At 40.5% G+C, this 18121-nt stretch overlaps 1 protein-coding gene across 1 annotated transcript; it reads right to left on the bottom strand.

The window, feature by feature from the left end:
• Positions 1–4547: 4547 nt before the first annotated feature.
• Positions 4548–9397, bottom strand: kiaa0895l. The gene is made up of 7 exons (XM_030122060.1): positions 9238–9397; positions 8080–8817; positions 7540–7683; positions 6921–7053; positions 5914–6219; positions 5642–5739; positions 4548–4948 (listed from the first exon to the last, which is right to left on the bottom strand). The coding sequence occupies exons 2-7, from the start codon at positions 8779–8781 to the stop codon at positions 4787–4789; spliced, it is 1545 nt and encodes a 514-aa protein (XP_029977920.1). The 5' UTR covers positions 8782–8817; positions 9238–9397; the 3' UTR covers positions 4548–4786.
• Positions 9398–18121: the final 8724 nt, after the last annotated feature.

Below are 18121 nucleotides of genomic sequence, written 5' to 3'. Positions count from 1 at the left end.
TCAGTCCAATATGATCTGAAGTGGATCAGAACCAGGAAAATAAGAACAGGGAAAAAAGTCCCATTACATTATAAAAATGTTCACATCTACAAAGTTTCCTTAAAAATATGAATCACATCAACCTGAAATGTCTTCAGAAAAATCAGTGTAATTTTACCAACATTCAACCTCAGTTTATCATTTATTTATATATGTTCATTATAACGTACAGAACATTATTTAATTAACAGGCAGAATATTGTTAAGATTGTGTTTATTTCTCTTAAGACATTTCAACATGTTCAGATTTATTTGGTTTTTTCACATTCTTTGTTAAAGGATCATTTGTGAATGTAAACATTGTCATGCAATTTTACTTTTTTTTATACTAAAATAGAGAAACTTTTGGAGTAATTATTTCTAGTTTATTCTGACAGTATTTTCCTGGTTCTGACCCACTTCAGATCATATCAGTCTGTATGTGGAACCTGAACTAAAATGATTTTGTCACTTTTGATCGTTAATGTCTTCAGTATAATTGTTTGTATTTCAGATTCATCCCCAGGGCCGGCTTTGGCCCCCGGGCCACATGCTTGACACCTGTGGTTTATATCAGGTCTGTCAAAGTCCTGTTTGTTCAGGTTCCACATTCAGTCCAACCTGATCTGAAGTGGACCAGAACCAGTCCAATAATATAAAGAACAGGACCAGAACTTGTCAATAATATCAACTCCAAAGTTTTCAACGTCAAAGTCCAATTCTGTGATGAAAATGTTTACATTTATGAACCATCCTTGAACATAACATGAACAAGTATGAACCTGAGAATTCTTTAAAAAAAAAAAAAAAGTGTAATTTTACCAATATTACACCTTAGTTTATCATTTACACATGTTCATTATATCGTACACAGTGGATCTGCAAATACACATTTAATAACAGACTGAATATTGGTCCAGTTCAACAGACTTCTGTTCAGATTATTCACATTTATTCAGGTTCATATTTTTGTAAAAGGATATTGTGTAAATGTAAACATGTTTGTGTAATTTTACTTTTTTTTTTTAACTTTTTTTTTTTTTATTATTATTTCTAGTTTATTAATATAGTATTTTACTGGTTCTGATCCACTTTAGATTGAAAAATGATTTTATCTCCTTTGACTGTTCGTATCTTCAGTCTAATGTTTGTGTTTCAGGGGCTGGATCGGACCCTTTGGGGGTCGGTTTAGGTCCCAGGGCCACAGTGACACCTCTGCTCTGTAATCAGTCTGTCTGATCATCAGATTTAAAAGATATTTATTCTAATTAAAAGGTTTATTTGTCGACTCAAAAACTAGATGTAATGAAATTAAATGAAAACCAGCTGAAAGAGTTAAACTGGTTGTGATGTTTGAACAAACTCAGACACAGGATTGACGTGTGTAATTTTTAATAAATAAACTGGAACATTTGTCCAGAACATAAAACACTATCGACGTCAGCAGACGAAAACCTGCAAAAACTTAAACATAAAAAAACAAAACAAAACTCCAATCTGCTCCTGAAATATGTGTAAACGCCAGCGTGGACGCCTTCGGTCACTGAAGATGTTCACGGGGCTAAAGAAACCAAAAAAAAGCTGAGCAGTTCAAGAGTCCGTCAGTAAAAGGCGACACGTAGCTACAGTGGATGAGCCACGCCCACCAAAGGCACGCCTCCGCCCCCTCAGCCAATCACAGCTCAGTCTGAGCCGGCGGAGCGTTTCCATGGCAACACAGCATCCAGTTAAAGGAACAGTTCAACGTCATTCAAACTTAGCAGAGGTTCTTTGATCAGTTTCCCTTTAAAATGGGACGATTTTATGAAGTTTGATTTGATCGACCGTTCCGACGTCGTCTGATCTCAGTTTGGTTCCGATTTATTCTTTAAAGTCATTAAATTGGTTGATGTGACTGATGAAGGTCAGCGGAGCGGCAAACCCTTCCCTCCGTTTACAGTATTTATGCTAAACTACGATGTGTTGAAGTTTTCCTTTAACTCCGTTCAGTGAAATAAAGATGGAGGCGGAGTCACATCATGGAGGCAGAGTCACATCACAGTAGCAGATCGATCTGATGTAAAGTCTGAGGACGGCGTCGGGACTAAACCTCAGCTGTTCTTAAACTGGTGTCGACTGAGTCCTGGCACTTATCGCGTCCACGTCCAGACGCCGGTTTGAGGATCAGACTCTGAACCAACAACAAACTGACTTCACTGATGAAAGAGCAGAGGGAACGACTTCCTCCGGTGTTTAAGGGCCTTTTCACAGAGTACTCTAGTCCGTACCGTACCTGGATACGTTTCCTACAGATGTTGCGTTCACACATGCGTACCACGAGTACCAGTGGGTGTTCCAGGTCCAAACAGTAGGTGGAGCTGTGGAGGGAGTTCTGTCACTGTCCTACAAAAGCAGAAGACAGACTCTCATCTATCTGTTCTCCTGTTGGAGGGAAAGAGAACCAGAGCGACCTTCACTGTCCCTCATAGATCTGATATTTCATCCAGTGGTTCAGTCCATAAGGTGAACCCAGGTCACATGGATCTGAGGCTTTTTCAGGAGACAACAAGAGTGCCCTCTATGGCCTGGGGGTCATTTGGTCACTTCTGGACTCAGACACAGATCACATTCACACAGTAACGTACGGTACTGGAGTCCACATAGTCTAGACCCAGGACTGCTTTCAGCTGGACCAGGGTACGGTACTGGAGTCCAGGTAGTCCAGACCCAGGACTACCTTCAGCTGGACCAGGGTACGGTACTGGAGTCCAGGTAATCCGGACCCAGGACTACCTTCAGATGGACCAGGGTATGATACTGGAGTCCACGTAGTCTGGACCCAGGACTACTTTCAGGTGGACCAGGGTACGGTACTGGAGTCCAGGTAGTCCGGACCCAGGACTACGTTCAGCTGGACCAGGGTACAGTACTGGAGGACAGAACGGTTTCATTCACACGGATGAAGTTAAGCGGACTTGGGGGTCCAGAGTACTCGGATACAGACTGGAGTACAATGTGAAAACACCCTGAAACATTTACTGAGATTTAAGGAACAGGACATGGAAGGATTTGGGATCAGACTGAAACTACTTTGACCTGAAAGTTTGAAGAGTCTGAACAAGTCATTAGTTTAATCGACTTTGAACCATAAAACTACAGCCTCTGTTTCCCATCAGCCACCGGTGGTCTGTTAAAGACAGGATGACTGTGTTTAAAAAGAGGCACAAAGAAATGATTCTCCAGAGGTGCATGAATAAATAAACTCCATAAGGTGTTTGTTTGGTATTTGGATATTCAGTTTACAGGGTTCGGGTGAATGTGTTCTAATATGGATGAGTGACTAAATGGACATGATTTCAAACTGCTGATACATTTGGGTCAGTGTTGTTTTCAGTCGGTATGTACAGGTTTGAAGGAGGAGGATTAGATTCGTTTAGTCTTCTTTTTACTCCGTTTGTACATTTTGAAGCTTAAGATGTTGCAGTTTTAAGTTCTCATTTTGTTTTGTTCTCATTCTCTTGATTATAATTTATTAGCATTTCTGTTTTCAAAGCTGTCATTTACATGATCGAAATAAAGATATCAATCAAAGACAGTCTGAACAGCACTAATCTGACCCAGACCACTTTCATGTGTGGTCCTAAATCTGACCCAGACCACTTTCATATGTGGTCCTAAATCTGATACAGATCTGATATCTTCCAATGTGACTTCAGTCTGAACATCCAGGTCGCATTTATCCGACCTTTACGTCATTGAAATGCGACAAATGTCCCAGTTGTTCGTCCCAGTAGGAGGAGCGGAGGAAAACCATATTTCCTTCTGTAAACACAGTGTGTGTCTGCGTGGTCTCGTATTCCATCAGGACCTCTTTAGTGCATGTGGGTCACTTCAGGGTCATATTCAGTTCGGACTCAAAACTGACAGAAGTCACATTTAATGTGGAATATGAACCAACACAAAAAAATCAGATTTCACCAAAATAATCCAAACTGTGTATTAGACCTGCTGTGGGCGGAGCCTTAGTTTCAGATTTTCATCTTAGAAAACCCAGAATCGGCAGACGCTCCGCACACTGTCGTTAGATTTTGATGATGGTTAAAGTAGTGGATTTTTTGGACCAATCTGAAAAGTGTTGTTTTCTGACTGAATATGTCACCATTGGACAGTTTGACTCTAACAGGCTTTGATTCAGTAAACACAGGCTTTTATCCTGGTTTTGGCTCCGTTTCTTAGTTTGTTTTTTGTTATTTTTGGAGGTTTTCGAGGTTCTTTTGGACTTTAACTGGTTTTGTTTTTCTGTCTGTTTGTGACATTCAGAGTCTGATCCAGTGAATGCCGTCGGTAACGGTACCGACGGCATTGTTGTGCGTCTTTGCGTGGACTGGTTTGGTGGTTTTGTCCTCAGTGTCGTCTCCGTCCAGTTTTAAGGCATCGAACCAAAGTAAAGCTCAAACCACATTCATTGTGTTTTCAAAATCTAAACTACATCAGTGCACAAACCAGGCAGGATGTGTTGGTGTGGGTTTCTAATGTTGGTGTGTGTTTCTAATGTTGGCGTGGGTTTCTAATGTTGGCGTGGGTTTCTAACGTTGGCGTGGTGTGACCCAGGGCGTGTGTGTGCGCTGACGTCGGTTACATGTTTGAGGTTAAAGGTCACAGACATGCATCAGATAAAGAGTCAAAGGTCATATTCTGACCCTTATTCAAGTTTTTAAAAAATGCTCGATAAAGACGGATAATACTGTAAGGTTTGGTTCCTTCAGTCTGTACGCCGTGACCTCAGAGGTCAGGGCAGCAGCTCCTGCAGTGTGGCGTCATCCAGCTCGTTGACGGCCATGATGTGGTCCAGATGCTGAAGGTAACGCTCCTGGTCTCGCATGAAATGTGGGATCCGTGTCCGTGGGAGGACGGCCAGAGGACGGAGACGCTCCACATCCTCATAGGACACCTGTGAAGGAGGGCGGGGATAGTGTCAGCCAATCAGAACACAGCATAGAGGTAACGACACAAACGTGGCCCATGTGGACTCCACTCCTCATCCTGTCAGAACCAACAGAACCTTTGATTAAACCAAAGAAAAAACTGAGAAAAAGATGAAAACGGAACAACACTTACCTTTAACTCTGCTCTGATTCTAATGTGTTTTGTTATGGGTTTGAGTTAATTCATTGTATATTTTTTTGATCTGATGCTTTAACACTAATGTGTCAGTATTTATTTGACTTTTTATATTTTTATTATAGTTGAACTTTTCCATTGTTCGTTTTTTTTACTGGTCTTTCTAATAAAAATAAACTATGTTCTGTGTTTGGATTTTTCCAAAGTTGACCAGATTTTACTAACATATATTTTTTTACTAATAATTATCTCACTTCTGTTTTGTTTTCATTCATTTTTCACTAATTATTGTGTTTCTGTTCATTTTTCAGTTTTAATCTATTTTTTCGTAACAGATTTAGTTTCAGTCAAATATTTCATGTGTTTATATTCGTTTTCTGTACATGAATGAGCTGCTGTTCTTAAAGTGTCCACCAGGAGGCAGCAGGTGGACATCTGCTCTGGGCTCTAGGTTCTAATCTACTGAGCAGAGGTTCTGAGGGTTCTCTGATGTGTTCCTGGTTCTGCTGGATTTAAACTTCACCTTCCCTAAAGACGTCAACATCTGGAAGTCGATCGACCTGCGATGACGAAGGATCCGGAGGATTCCGTCCAGGTAAACCTGGTCCTTACTGAAGCAGCCTGGAAGACAGGAAGTGTCAAAATAAAAGCATATATACAAAACAGGAAGTGTCAAAATAAAAGCATATACACAAAACAGGAAGTGTCAAAATAAAAGCACAATCTGTGTTTAGTCCATATTCCATGAATCTGGTTGTCCATCTGTCCTTGTGTCTGTCTGTCCTTGTGTCCTACCTGGCTTGGATGTGTCCGTCTGTCCCCTCTTAGCTCTCAGACAGTACTCCCAGCGAACGTCAGGGTTTCCTACAAACCGTCCGATGTGTTTGAACAGTTGGCTGAAGCTCATGCTGGAGGCGTGGTAAACTGTGTAGTACAGCAGTGCTGCTCGCCACAGGTATGGTTGTTTCCGTAGCAACACACTGTGGAGGCTGGCCAGGCCCTCCTCTGTGGGATTGGCCGGTTTCAAGCCGAACTGCTTCCTTCCGTCGGCGGTGGCCCAGGGCTGCAAGGCGTTGTTGACTCCTCTAAGGTAGTGAGTACCTGTGGACACAGGGATTAGTTACAGGCCACAGGGGGCGTGGCCACCATTAACCCATCCTCCAACCAGTCAGGTGTCAGAATACATCCATCACATCCATCAGTTTATTCAAACTCAGACCTGATCCATTGAATGTGTCCAGATATAGATGTAGAATTTCTGAAGTTGAACGTGATCAAACAGAGTCACGATATGAAATCAGTGTGTTTGATCTTTTGTAAACAGTGAAATACAACATCCATTAAACAAATGGACTATCTGATGAACCTCTGAACAGCTGCTTGGACTGGTTTCTGTCCCCCCTGGTCCCAGTCAGTGGTCCAACAGGGTCTATATTAAAGTGTACAGGAGGTGTTCCACAGGGGTCCACACTGGGACCACTGCTGAACACTGACACATTCTTCTCTTCTGCTCTAACTTTTTATTCTCTTCAGATCTGGTTCATCTGGACCTGGACCAGGACCAGGACCAGGTGTTACTTCCAGGGTGTTTGGAGGTGAACCCTGGTCCCTGGTCTGAATCTCAGTCCTGTCAGTTAAACTCTAACTGTAGCTTTAGTCTGTTCTTATTGGTCGAACACTTCTGTTAAACAAACTCTGAAGGTTCATGAGAAAACTAAACAAACACTGATCGTTATAAACTGGTTTAACGACACTGTCTTATCTGGTGTTTTCACAGCGTGGGTCGTAAACATCCGTCTCACCGATCTCGTGTCGTAACATTCCCTCCAACCAGAGCTGCCGCGCTCCAGAAAGGTTAATGGTCAGAGTGGGACGACAGCTGTCAATCACCATGACGGCCTGAGACAGGAGCTCATCAGACAGACGCACAACCACCTGTGGACACACACACACACACACACACACAGAGCGTTCAGTCAACGTTGCATCCACTTTGTGATCTGTGTGTGTTTAGTGTATATTTGTTGTGTACTTGTTGTGTATTTGTTGTGTACTTGTGTGTTTAGTGTATATTTGTTGTGTACTTGTGTATTTGTTGTGTGTGCGTTTGTTAGATTCTGTTCTTTCCTGAACTCCTACTTTTATTTCATTCAGACTAAATTATTATAATTCACTTTAATCCATAAAAGTCTGAACAGACCCTTCAGTTCATCCACTGTCTGTCCTCCTCTCTGCTCCTCCTCCTCTCTGCTCCTCCTCCTCCTCCTCTCTCCTCCTCTATATCTAAAGGTTCATGAAATTGTTTTTGATATGATTTGTTTTATATAAAGAAAATTTGGTTTGTTTCAGTGAACTGAAGTAAAGCTGTTTGTCTTATTTATTGATCATCTGGTGTGTATTGATCAGCTGTTGTTTACTCACCTCTCCAACACACCCCTCCTTCTGCAGATATTTACGAACAGATGCCCACACCTGACTCTTTGGGAGGACGCCACCGCCCGTCACCTCCTCAAAGGATTCATACGAACCGAACCTCTTCAGGACGCACTCCATGATACCCACGGCCTACAGGTAAACAAACAAACAAATAAATAAACAAACGGGTACCAATGGCCTTCAGGTAAACAAACAAACAAACAAACAGATAAACAAACAGGTACCCATGGCCTTCAGGTAAACGTAAACAAACTTGTGTCTGTGCAGGTTTCTGTTCATGGATTCATTGTGTCGGTTCTGTTTTTATGACTGTTGTGTTTTTAGTCTTTTTTAAATATTTTGAATATTTAAATACGTCATAAACCCCAGTGATGCCAACGCTGCTCTGGACTTAAATGTTTGTAGCCATTGGACTCTGGGGTCAGTAGAGGACTGGATCCGGACACATGTTGGGTCCTGGCCCCACCCTCTGACCTCTGACCCCTGAGGTGCATGCTGGGACCTGTGGTACTGTTTGACGTGGACCTGCTGCAGGAAGAGGCCAGATCCTTGGCGGTACTTGTCCAGGACCGTCCTGGGCTCCGGCTCTGTGTACTCAAACTGGGGCTCATACTCGTAGTCGGCCTGAAAGAAGGTGGTCTTCTCCTGGTCCAGGTTCAGCGGTCTGAGGGCCACCAGCAGACAGGGCCTGGATGAGGCTGGCGTCGCCTTGGCAATGTGCGGCAGGGACGTGGCCGGGCGCATCTGGCCTCTGGCGCCTCGGAGGGAGACGTTGACGGAGCACGTGCTCTCACTGCGCCGCATCCAGCCGGCCGCACCCAGACTGGGGCTGGTCAGGCTGCGGGCAGGGGGCCAGGGCGCTGCTGCCGCGCCGCTCCGCCACGGGGGCTGCACCACACGTCTGTCCGCCACCATCACTGCATCCTGAGGGCATCGGAAGCGCTGGGGCGTCACCTCCAGGCTGAGAGGCCGGCGAAGGGGCGGTCTGTGTGCGGCCCCGCCTTTCAGTGACGACCTTCGCTCCGCCCCCGGCGCAGCAGGAAGCCCGTTGACAGCCACTTTCTCCCGTTTGGCCACATGGGTCCGTTTGGAGGCGGAGCTAATGGTAGGTTTGAAGGCGGAGCTGACCTTGGTTTTAGGTGGATCTGAATCTGGATCCGGTGGGTCCGAACCACTCCCTTTAGCCTCAACCTGATCCATGAAGATGTCACCTGAGTCCAGAACCATCACCACGGCAACGCCTTCCACCTGCTCCGCCCGGCACTGGTGACAACAGAGGTACACAGGTTACCATGGCGACAACGATGAAAAGGAGGCAACGAGGATGAAAGAAGAAAGAATAACATAAACATGATGTCAATAAAAGTCAGACAGTTGAAGTTCTTTAGAATCAGTAAATATTTCATAAAACTACAGTAAAATATTCAACAGAAAATATTATTGAACACAATGAAACAAAACAAAAAACTGAAATATTTTAACAATAACAACAAAAAAGTATCACATGATGATATTTATCATGATATAAATGACAACTGATCATTAGCCGTGAACGTGCGGGTCATGTGACCGCAGCTCGTGCTCCAGGTGAGTGAATAAATGATAAATATCGACATGTTATTGATCACTGATTGAACCGGATCAGACCGACCGGGGTCCGTCCGTACAGGTCCGGTTCCGTACCTGTCCGTGTCCCGGGGTCAGCGGACGGGCTGCGGGGTTCGGCGGCTCCGTTACAGGCTCATAGCGGGTGCGTTTGTCCGGCGGACGGAGCCGTGGTGGCGGATAACGGTCCACGGAGCGGCGGGGCCGGCAGGAAGCGGCGCCGTGTTGGAAGATATGACGCAATACGCACAGCACGACGCAAAGTGACGCAATTACGTTCGAGCGTCGGCTTTTTAAAAAGACACGAACAATAAAAGATGATTCTAGGATTTTTATTTATTTATTTTTTACAAAAACATAAAACAAACACTTAATGATCCGCAAGGAGGCGCCAACCTGTAGCATTAGTAACAAATAACAGTACACAGTACAAATGTCAAAAGAAAGAGGAAATAGATCTAAACTAGAAAAGCACTCGGAGAGCGCAGACCTCCGCCAAGGCAGATCAGTCCTCCCCCAACCCCCCCACCCTCCCATCACCACTAAAATATAATCATTTGTTCTTTGTGCCAGTATCAACGTTTCCTGAAATTTTCATCACAGTCCGTCCATAACTTTTTGAGTTATCACACGGACAGACAGACAGACAAAACAACACCTGCAAAAACATAACCTCCTTGGCGGAGGTAATGAAAACAGTTTGGACATGTGTTGACTGATGGTTCCAACAGTTTTCCTAAAGTAGTCAGAGAACTGGAAAACAGTTGAAAGAAGTTCATAAACCAAGGGTTTATTCCCTCTGTTTTCTGAAGGGATCTGCCCCCAGAAAATGATTATGAAATGAAACAAATGAAATTATTATTATTATTATTATTATTATTTATTGTTGTTGTTGTTGTCGTTGTTATTATTACTAATAACACGGTAGTTGACCGTTTTGGAGGCATGTGTGGTTAGACAGACTTAAATGTGATCATCTCCAAACCTCCATTAACTTGACTGACAGTATTAATATAGAACACAGATGGGAGGTAATCACAGCACACTGAGGAAGAAAACGTGTGTGTGTGTGTGTGTGTGCGTGCGCGCGCGCGCGCTCAGTCCACCTGCAGTACCTCCTCTGTCCACTAGAGGCACACAGGTCACAGACTGAACGTCAGCGTTCAGGTGAAATCTGAGCAGAAGTGACGGAGGAACTCAGATGTGAAGGTCTGTCAGGGTTTGAGGAACAAACTGTAGGTGAACCAACTGGACTGAAACCGTCTGCAGCGGTTCCACTTCCTGTTTGAACATCATCTGATCAACATTAGCCCAATAAAAGCACCAGGGCCACAGGTTGAACTGACGGCGTATCAGGACCACATAAGAAAATAAAAATAGACACTACGAAAATAAAAATAGGACCAATGGCCCTGTATCTTACCAGCCAAATTAAAAGCTTTGGGAAATGTATCCAGATGCCATTTATTATCACCCAGTTCTGTGTATTTATTATATTACAGAAATAGCTCATGTTTTGGTCATATTCCAATCAGATCAGTAAAAAATTCAAATTCCAACTTGATATCATTGATACTTACTGATTTACTGGATCAATCCACTTCCTATCTGTTATAATGGGAAAATTTTTCAAAGTCGCACCAAATCCAGAATCAGATCTGGATCGAAAAAATTGCAATACCTTGTGTTGACATCATCATACAGAAGCTGTATACCAGGGGTCTCAAACTCATTTTCTGTCAGGGGCCACATTCAGCCCGATTTGATCTCCAGTGGGCCGGACAAGTAAAATAATAAATAATTTCAACTCCAAATTTTTGTCTTTGTTTTAGTGCAAAAAAAAAAAAAAAACAGCAATAAATTATGAAAATACTTACTTATAAACTATCCAAACAAAAAAGATGTGAATAACCTGAAAAAACAAAAATTTCTTTAAAAAAAAATAAGTGCAATTTTAACAATATTATGCCTCAGCTTAATCATAGTTGTGCATTACGGATCAGATCTAAAAAGACACTGAACACTTAACAGGCAGGAAATTGTTAAAATTGTGCTTAATTTTCTTTAAACATTTCAGGTTATTCACGTTTTATTGTTAAATGATAGTTTGTAAATGTAAATATTTTCATAATTTAATGTTATTTTTTGCACTAAAACAAAAACAAAAATTTGAAGTTGTCATTATTTATAGTCATGATATAATTAAAAAAAGAAAAAAATTTCACATCAAACTGAGAATATGGAGTCATTATTTTCTGTAGGCTATGATGCTGTTATTATTTTACTGTAGATCATATTGGTCTGTATGTGGAACCTGAACTAAAATGAGTTCCACAGCCTTGAATGTGGAATTTTTGCACTTTGCAAATTCATCCCATGGGCCGCATTGGAACCTTTGGCGGGCCGCATTTGGCCCCCAGGCTGCATGTTTGAGACCCCTGCTGTATACCAAGGGCACGGAGAGACACGGAGAAAATGACAGACAGGAGGAAGAGAAAAGAGACATTTATAGAGGACATTCAAGGAGAAGACAGACCACAGACATGGGACCAGACAAAGGACAGCTAGTCTGCATCTGTTAGAAAGAGTGAGTTCAGATTCAGACTGAGGACACAGAACAGATTCAGCTGTATAATGTCAGCAGGGACACAGGTAAGACACTGTTTGATTTGGCTTTTGTATGAAATAAATAAATACATAAATTCATACATAGATAAATAACTACATGTCCATATAATTATTTACAGATCAAACACAGCAGCTGGTCCAACAGGAGGACCTGGTACAGCCAAGGAAAGGCCAGAAATCTACAGTATTTAGTGCATTTGTTTCTTTTTTTCTTGAAAATGAGGAATATTGAAGTGTTTATATCAAAAAACTAAACTAATATGTGGAAGACTTATAACTGATGCATGTAAATGTGATAAGTTTAGAAGGAACCTGGTGCTTTAGAAGATGTTTGGTGTAGATTCCTCTAATATTTTGTGGAATGATGGGATATCTTAGAGCTGTTTGTTATTATTATTGTTGTTGTTATTATTTTATTTTGTGATTTGGAACACAGTGTTACTGTTGGTAAATGAGAAAGAGTCAAAAATGTAAATAGGAAATCAATTTTATCTTGAAAATCAATATCTTTGGAAAAAAATGCAGTTTTCTCAGTTTTTTGCTCAAAATTCAGTTTTTTCCTGAAAATGACCAATATTCACATGTTCACATCTCACGAACGAATGAAGATAGAATAAAATCGTTTCTTGTGTTTAAAAGTTGAAGTTCTGTTCTTTCTTTTGATGTACTCAGTGTTCACATACTCCTAACACATTTTCAGTCAGCCTCCAAAGATTAGTGAAAATGACCAAAAAGGCTGGCACTGGCTACCAACTCACTGGAAAATGCTCCGGCGGGGAAAGAGTTAAGTTGAAGTATGTATTCTTTGCACAGACAGTGTTTACATTTTGAAAGCCTTGTTGCATTTGAGAATGCATCCAATGGGGCATCACAATAAAATTAGGCATGATGTGTTAATTCCATGACAGGAGATATGTGATGTTACCTAAAATTAGTTTAATATCCCACATATATCGGCAGCAATATCGGTAGATATAGGAATCGGAAATTAAGCATTGGACAATATCGGCATATTGGTTTTTGACAAAAAAGCCAATATCGGACATCCCTAGAAAGAAGTCAAACACAGAAAGAGTTATAATTTTATCAGAATGAAGTCATAATATTGTGAGAATAACGTTGTAATTTAAAAAAGGGCGAGACAAATATCCTAATTTCCAGAATACAAACTGAGGTGTTCGACTGAAGGGTTCGAACTGGAACTGGAAACTGTCAACAACAAGATTTAAAGCTGACAGTTTATACATTATGACTTTTTATCGCACTTTTACAAATTTATTTTCAAAATATTCTGACTTTAATCTAATAAATAAATTCTATTATTTTCGTGAAATTATGGGTGTTTTTAAAACTACAACTTTATTCTCATAATATTATGACTTTATTCTGGTAGTGACAGTGTTTTTATTTTTCTGATGTGGCCTAATATGCCATCATACAAATGCTTCTGTTGTCATAGTGAAATAAAAACTGGTAAGTATTGGTCTTCAGCCATGCCCCCTCACACGCAGGTATTGGTCATCAGCCACTCCTCCTCACACACACCTGTAGGGGAGGAAACAGAAGGAGGGGGAGGGGAACAACAACAGAAACACAGAGCTCCGCCCCCTCATCATTACCACTGTCCAACTCCAGGTTCTATTGGATATGAGAATGTTTCAGGCTAAATGGGTTTTGTTTGTTTTTTTGTTCTTTATGTTTAATGTGATTTGTTGATTCCCTGTTGATTCTGGTCTGGTTCTTCATCCAGGTTCTGGTCCGGTTCTTCATCCCGTTTCTGGTTTGGTTATCTATCTGGGTTCTGGTCTGGTTCTCCATCTGGGTTCTGGTCTGGATCTCCAGTCCTGGTCCAGGTCCTGGTCTGGTTCTCTATCCAGGTTCTGGTCCAGTTCTCCATCTGGGTTCTGGTCCAGTTCTCCATCCGGGTTCTGGTCTGGTTTTCCGTCCTAGGTCCGGCTCCATCTGGGTTCTGTGTGATCCGTCTGTGTTTGGTTTAAAGGTGTTTAAAGGTTGACCTGACGCGGTTCTATGTGTCATTAATTAACCAGAACAAACAGAAAACTGATAAGGGTTCACTGAAGCACATGGACTCCCCCCACACCAGGACCTGGAACAGGACTGGAGATCCAGACCAGGTCCAGACCAGATCCAGAGTCTATCTTTTCAGTAGTTTTTCTTTCCTTTTTCATTTCGTTGGGTCTTTTCTTTTGTGTTTAATTGGTTTCTATTTTTGTTTAGTTCTTTTATTCGTCACTTTTGCGTCTTTTTCGTAGTATTTTAAAAAATTTTATTACATCCGCCAAGGAGGTTATGTTTTTGCCAGTGTTGGTCTGTCTGTCTGTCTGTCTGTGTGCAAGATAACTCAAAAAGTTATGGACGGATTTGGATGAAACTTTCAGGAAATGTTGATACTGGCACAAGGAACAAATGATTAAATTTTGGTGGCGATCGGGGGGGCACTGATCTGCCTTGGCGGAGGTCTGCGCTCTCCGAGTGCTAGTTTAGTCTTGCACTCTGCTAGTCTAGTTTCATCTTGTTTTTCATGTCAGAATATTTTCATACAGTTTGATTTGAACTTTTCTTTAAACATTTTTTTTTTTGTATTTCATCAACTTGAGCCATAAACAAAAATACCAAATACTCAATAACTGTAATTTTAACCCTTCAAATGTCATGTTCCTAATGTAAACAAACCATATTTTTTATGCAAAAAACCCCCACAAAAAATATATTTTCAATATATAAAATATAAATTATATTATTTATTTATTTATTTATTTGTTTATCTGTTCCTTCTGTCATCTGTCAGTGATCAACACCAACACTGGTTCATATTATTATTATTTTTGGTTCTATGTTAAATGTGTCAGTGTGTATTTTTCTCACTTGGTAGAAGGGTGTTAGTGCAGAAATTTAACGCTGTTTATTATGGGATGGATTTAGTGGATGGGTCAGAATTTAAACAATGAGACACAAATGAACAACTGTTGAATTAAAATAATCTGAGCTTCAATAACAGGAGGTGGAAAGTGTGTTTAATATACTCACCTGGACACCAGAGGGTTCAAGTGTGTTTAATATACTCACCTGGACACCAGAGGGTTCAAGTGTGTTTAATATACTCACCTGGACACCAGAGGGTTCAAGTGTGTTTAATATACTCACCTGGACACCAGAGGGTTCAAGTGTGTTTAATATACTCATCTGGACACCAGAGGGTTAATGGAAGCCAAAGACTGTGTTTGTTTCCTGGTTTTTCTTTCTTTTTCCATGTCTGGATGTGACCTGATGTTCTGGTTTTGACGGTTTGTGGTCGTGTCTGGACCTGCTGTGAATCAGATCCACCGTCTACATGTTACACATTCCACAAACAAAGGCAGAACCTGAGCCCAGAGGCCACGCCCACAGGTGGATGACACCTGAGAAAGGAAACCCAGCCAACACAGGTTCTCATCCAGGTTTCGTCTTTTCCATGACACTGAACATCTCATGTCCACAGTCGACGTCGTAGAATTCAAACAACAAACAACAAGGAACAAAAACCACCAAACACAGAATCTGACAAAAAAAAAAACTGATCTGTGGAGTTGAACAGACGAAACCTGGATGAATCCACCTGAAAACGGATCAGCTTCAGACCTGAACCCACTAGAACTGGAACCAATTCTATTAATAAAAGGCTTTATTTATAAACAACCACAGGAAATGACATCAAACATAATCGATTAAACCCAGAAAAACAGGATTAACATGAGCCGACATGAACTAGAACCAAAGAAACATTTGACACATTTATCCAGTGATTCTATAGGATTTATTCTATTATTATTTCATTATGTCATATTATTCCATCATTCTATTATTTCTACAGTAAATCATAAATAATCCTAAAACTGGGTCAGTAGATGAGTCCGACTGATGCTAGAAGATGTTTTTAACACTTATTAAATCCTCCACATGAACAAACCAATGAAAAATAACATCAGTTTTGTGTCGACATCATCATCAGGACCGAATGTTTTCTAAAGGTCAAAGGTGAACTCCTGTAGGGAAATTCAGTCTGTGCATTTGACCCATAACACACACAGCATTAGCATTAGCATTAGCCTCAGGGTCCGCTGTCGACAGAAATAAACAGATGTACCTGTTTTAAACCAGAGAGAACAGGAAGAACCCAGAAGAACCAGCAAGAACCAGAATGAACCCTGAAGAACCAGGAAGAACACAGAAGAACCCAGTAGAACCAGAAAGAACTAGAAAGAACCAAAAATGAACCAGCAAGAACCAGAAAGAACTCAGAAGAACCAGGATATAATCAGGAAGAACCAGAAAGAACCCAGAAGAACTGGATCAGAATGGGCCCATCCATACAAAACCATCAGATACTGAATCATATCATCAAATCTGAGAAATGTAAACTTTCCAAAAATTACTGAATTTTTTGAAAAACTGCAGAAAAAAAACGACATTTGTTTATTCCATAATCAAATGAATCAAATGTGACTAAATCAGGTGTTTTTCAGCTTCTGTTCATTTCGTTTGTTTTTTGAATCGTTGGCTTTGATGTTTTAGTTAAATTTACTGTTGATTCCGAACTTTAACATCATTTATTTGTGAAATGATGATGAAATTTAAGCGTATATATTTAATCCTAAATACTCCACCATTCAACACCTCTTTATTATTTGTATTTAATTATTATTTATTCTTATTTATTCTTATCTGTTTATAAACAGATGTTAAACTGATCATAAATACACCGTTTTATTTAATGTGTATAAATGTTAAATATCCTGTTTTTCAGCATTTTTTTTATAAGCATTAACACTGTCGTTGCTCTGTCTGATTTTTCTTCCTGGTGTTTTTTTTTTTGTTGTTGTTTATTCACAAGTTTCCATTGATTGGACTTTAGTCACATGATCAGATTGGTTTGTTTCTAGAATGAACAGACTCGTCTGTGAAGGTGGTTTTCATCCTTAAACCCACACTTCGGACTTGGACCTTCGACGCCTTCGTTCACACTTCAGCGAGCGTTTCAGCGCCGCCACTCATGACTGGACAAATCCTGCGACGCCTGTGGATGAACCAATCAGAAACCGGGAAAGTGGGGCCAATTTAATGAAGACGACGCAGAAGAACAGACAGGTACGGTCCAACGGTTTTAGTTCTGTTCAGTTTGTTTTCATTTCTTCATTATTTGGTTCAGTTTGTTTCTGATTTGGTTCATTTTTCTGTCTGTTCTCGGACTGAATTCTTTTCTCTGTCGTGTTCTTACCCAGTTCTACTTTAAACCAGAACCTTTGGAATCTGTGGATGATATTTAAATAGACAGATTTCAGCCTAAATCCACCTTCGTTTAACTGTTTTTACATTTGACTCTTTTTATTTTTGGGGTTTTTTTGCCTCAGATTTGGTTCGTTTTTCTGATTTAATGACATGAATCATTTTATTTTTTTTGAAAACATTGATTCAAATTAAATAAATGAAGGAATGAGATGAAAACGGTCAAAGATGATATTTCAGGTGACTACCTCTTGATGCTCATCAAGAGAATGCCAAGGGTGTGCAAGGCAGTCATCAGAGCTAAGGGTGGCTACTTTGAAGAAACTAGAATATAAGAGATGTTTTCAGTTATTTCACACTTTTTTGTTAAGTACATAATTCCACATGTGTTCATTCATAGTTTTGATGCCTTCAGTGAGAATCTACAATGTAAATAGTCATGAAAATAAAGAAAATGCAAAGAATGAGAAGGTGTGTCCAAACTTTTGGCCTGTACTGTATTTATATATATATATATATATATATATATATATATATATATATATTAAACTGAGTGGAAAAAAAAAACATTCATGTGAAATGACATGATCATATACATTAAAACATTAGTCCATTGGGTATAAATTAATTATAAGAAAAAACAGATCCAAAAGAATGAGACAAAGGAATAAAACTAATGATATGGAAATTTAATCAAATGTAAAAATGAATCGTTAACATTGGAATGAAACTAAAAACAGCTGATGTTCAACTTAAATTCTAGTTTTTGTTTCGTCAACTGATGCTGTTAAAGCTGTGGTTTAACTTTACCCAGCATGCACTAGTGCGTGGTTTTCTTTAAACATCTGTGTGTATGTGTGTGTATGTGTGTGTATGTGTGTGTAAGGTGACATTACCTGGCTTTAAAAGACTGTGACAGCGTCAGGGTCAAACGTCACGGTAGATGAATGCCCTGAGGGCCGGTGTCGAAGTCTTTGAGAATCAGACAGGCGCTGAAGCTCTGCCCCTTGTTTGCTGTCCAAACATGATCACGCCCTGGTTGTGAGTGTGG

Source organism: Sphaeramia orbicularis, chromosome 3 (genome assembly GCF_902148855.1).
Source record: "Sphaeramia orbicularis chromosome 3, fSphaOr1.1, whole genome shotgun sequence".
In the NCBI taxonomy this organism is placed as follows: Eukaryota; Metazoa; Chordata; class Actinopteri; order Kurtiformes; family Apogonidae; genus Sphaeramia; species Sphaeramia orbicularis.
This window is presented reverse-complemented; position numbering and strand designations above follow the sequence as displayed.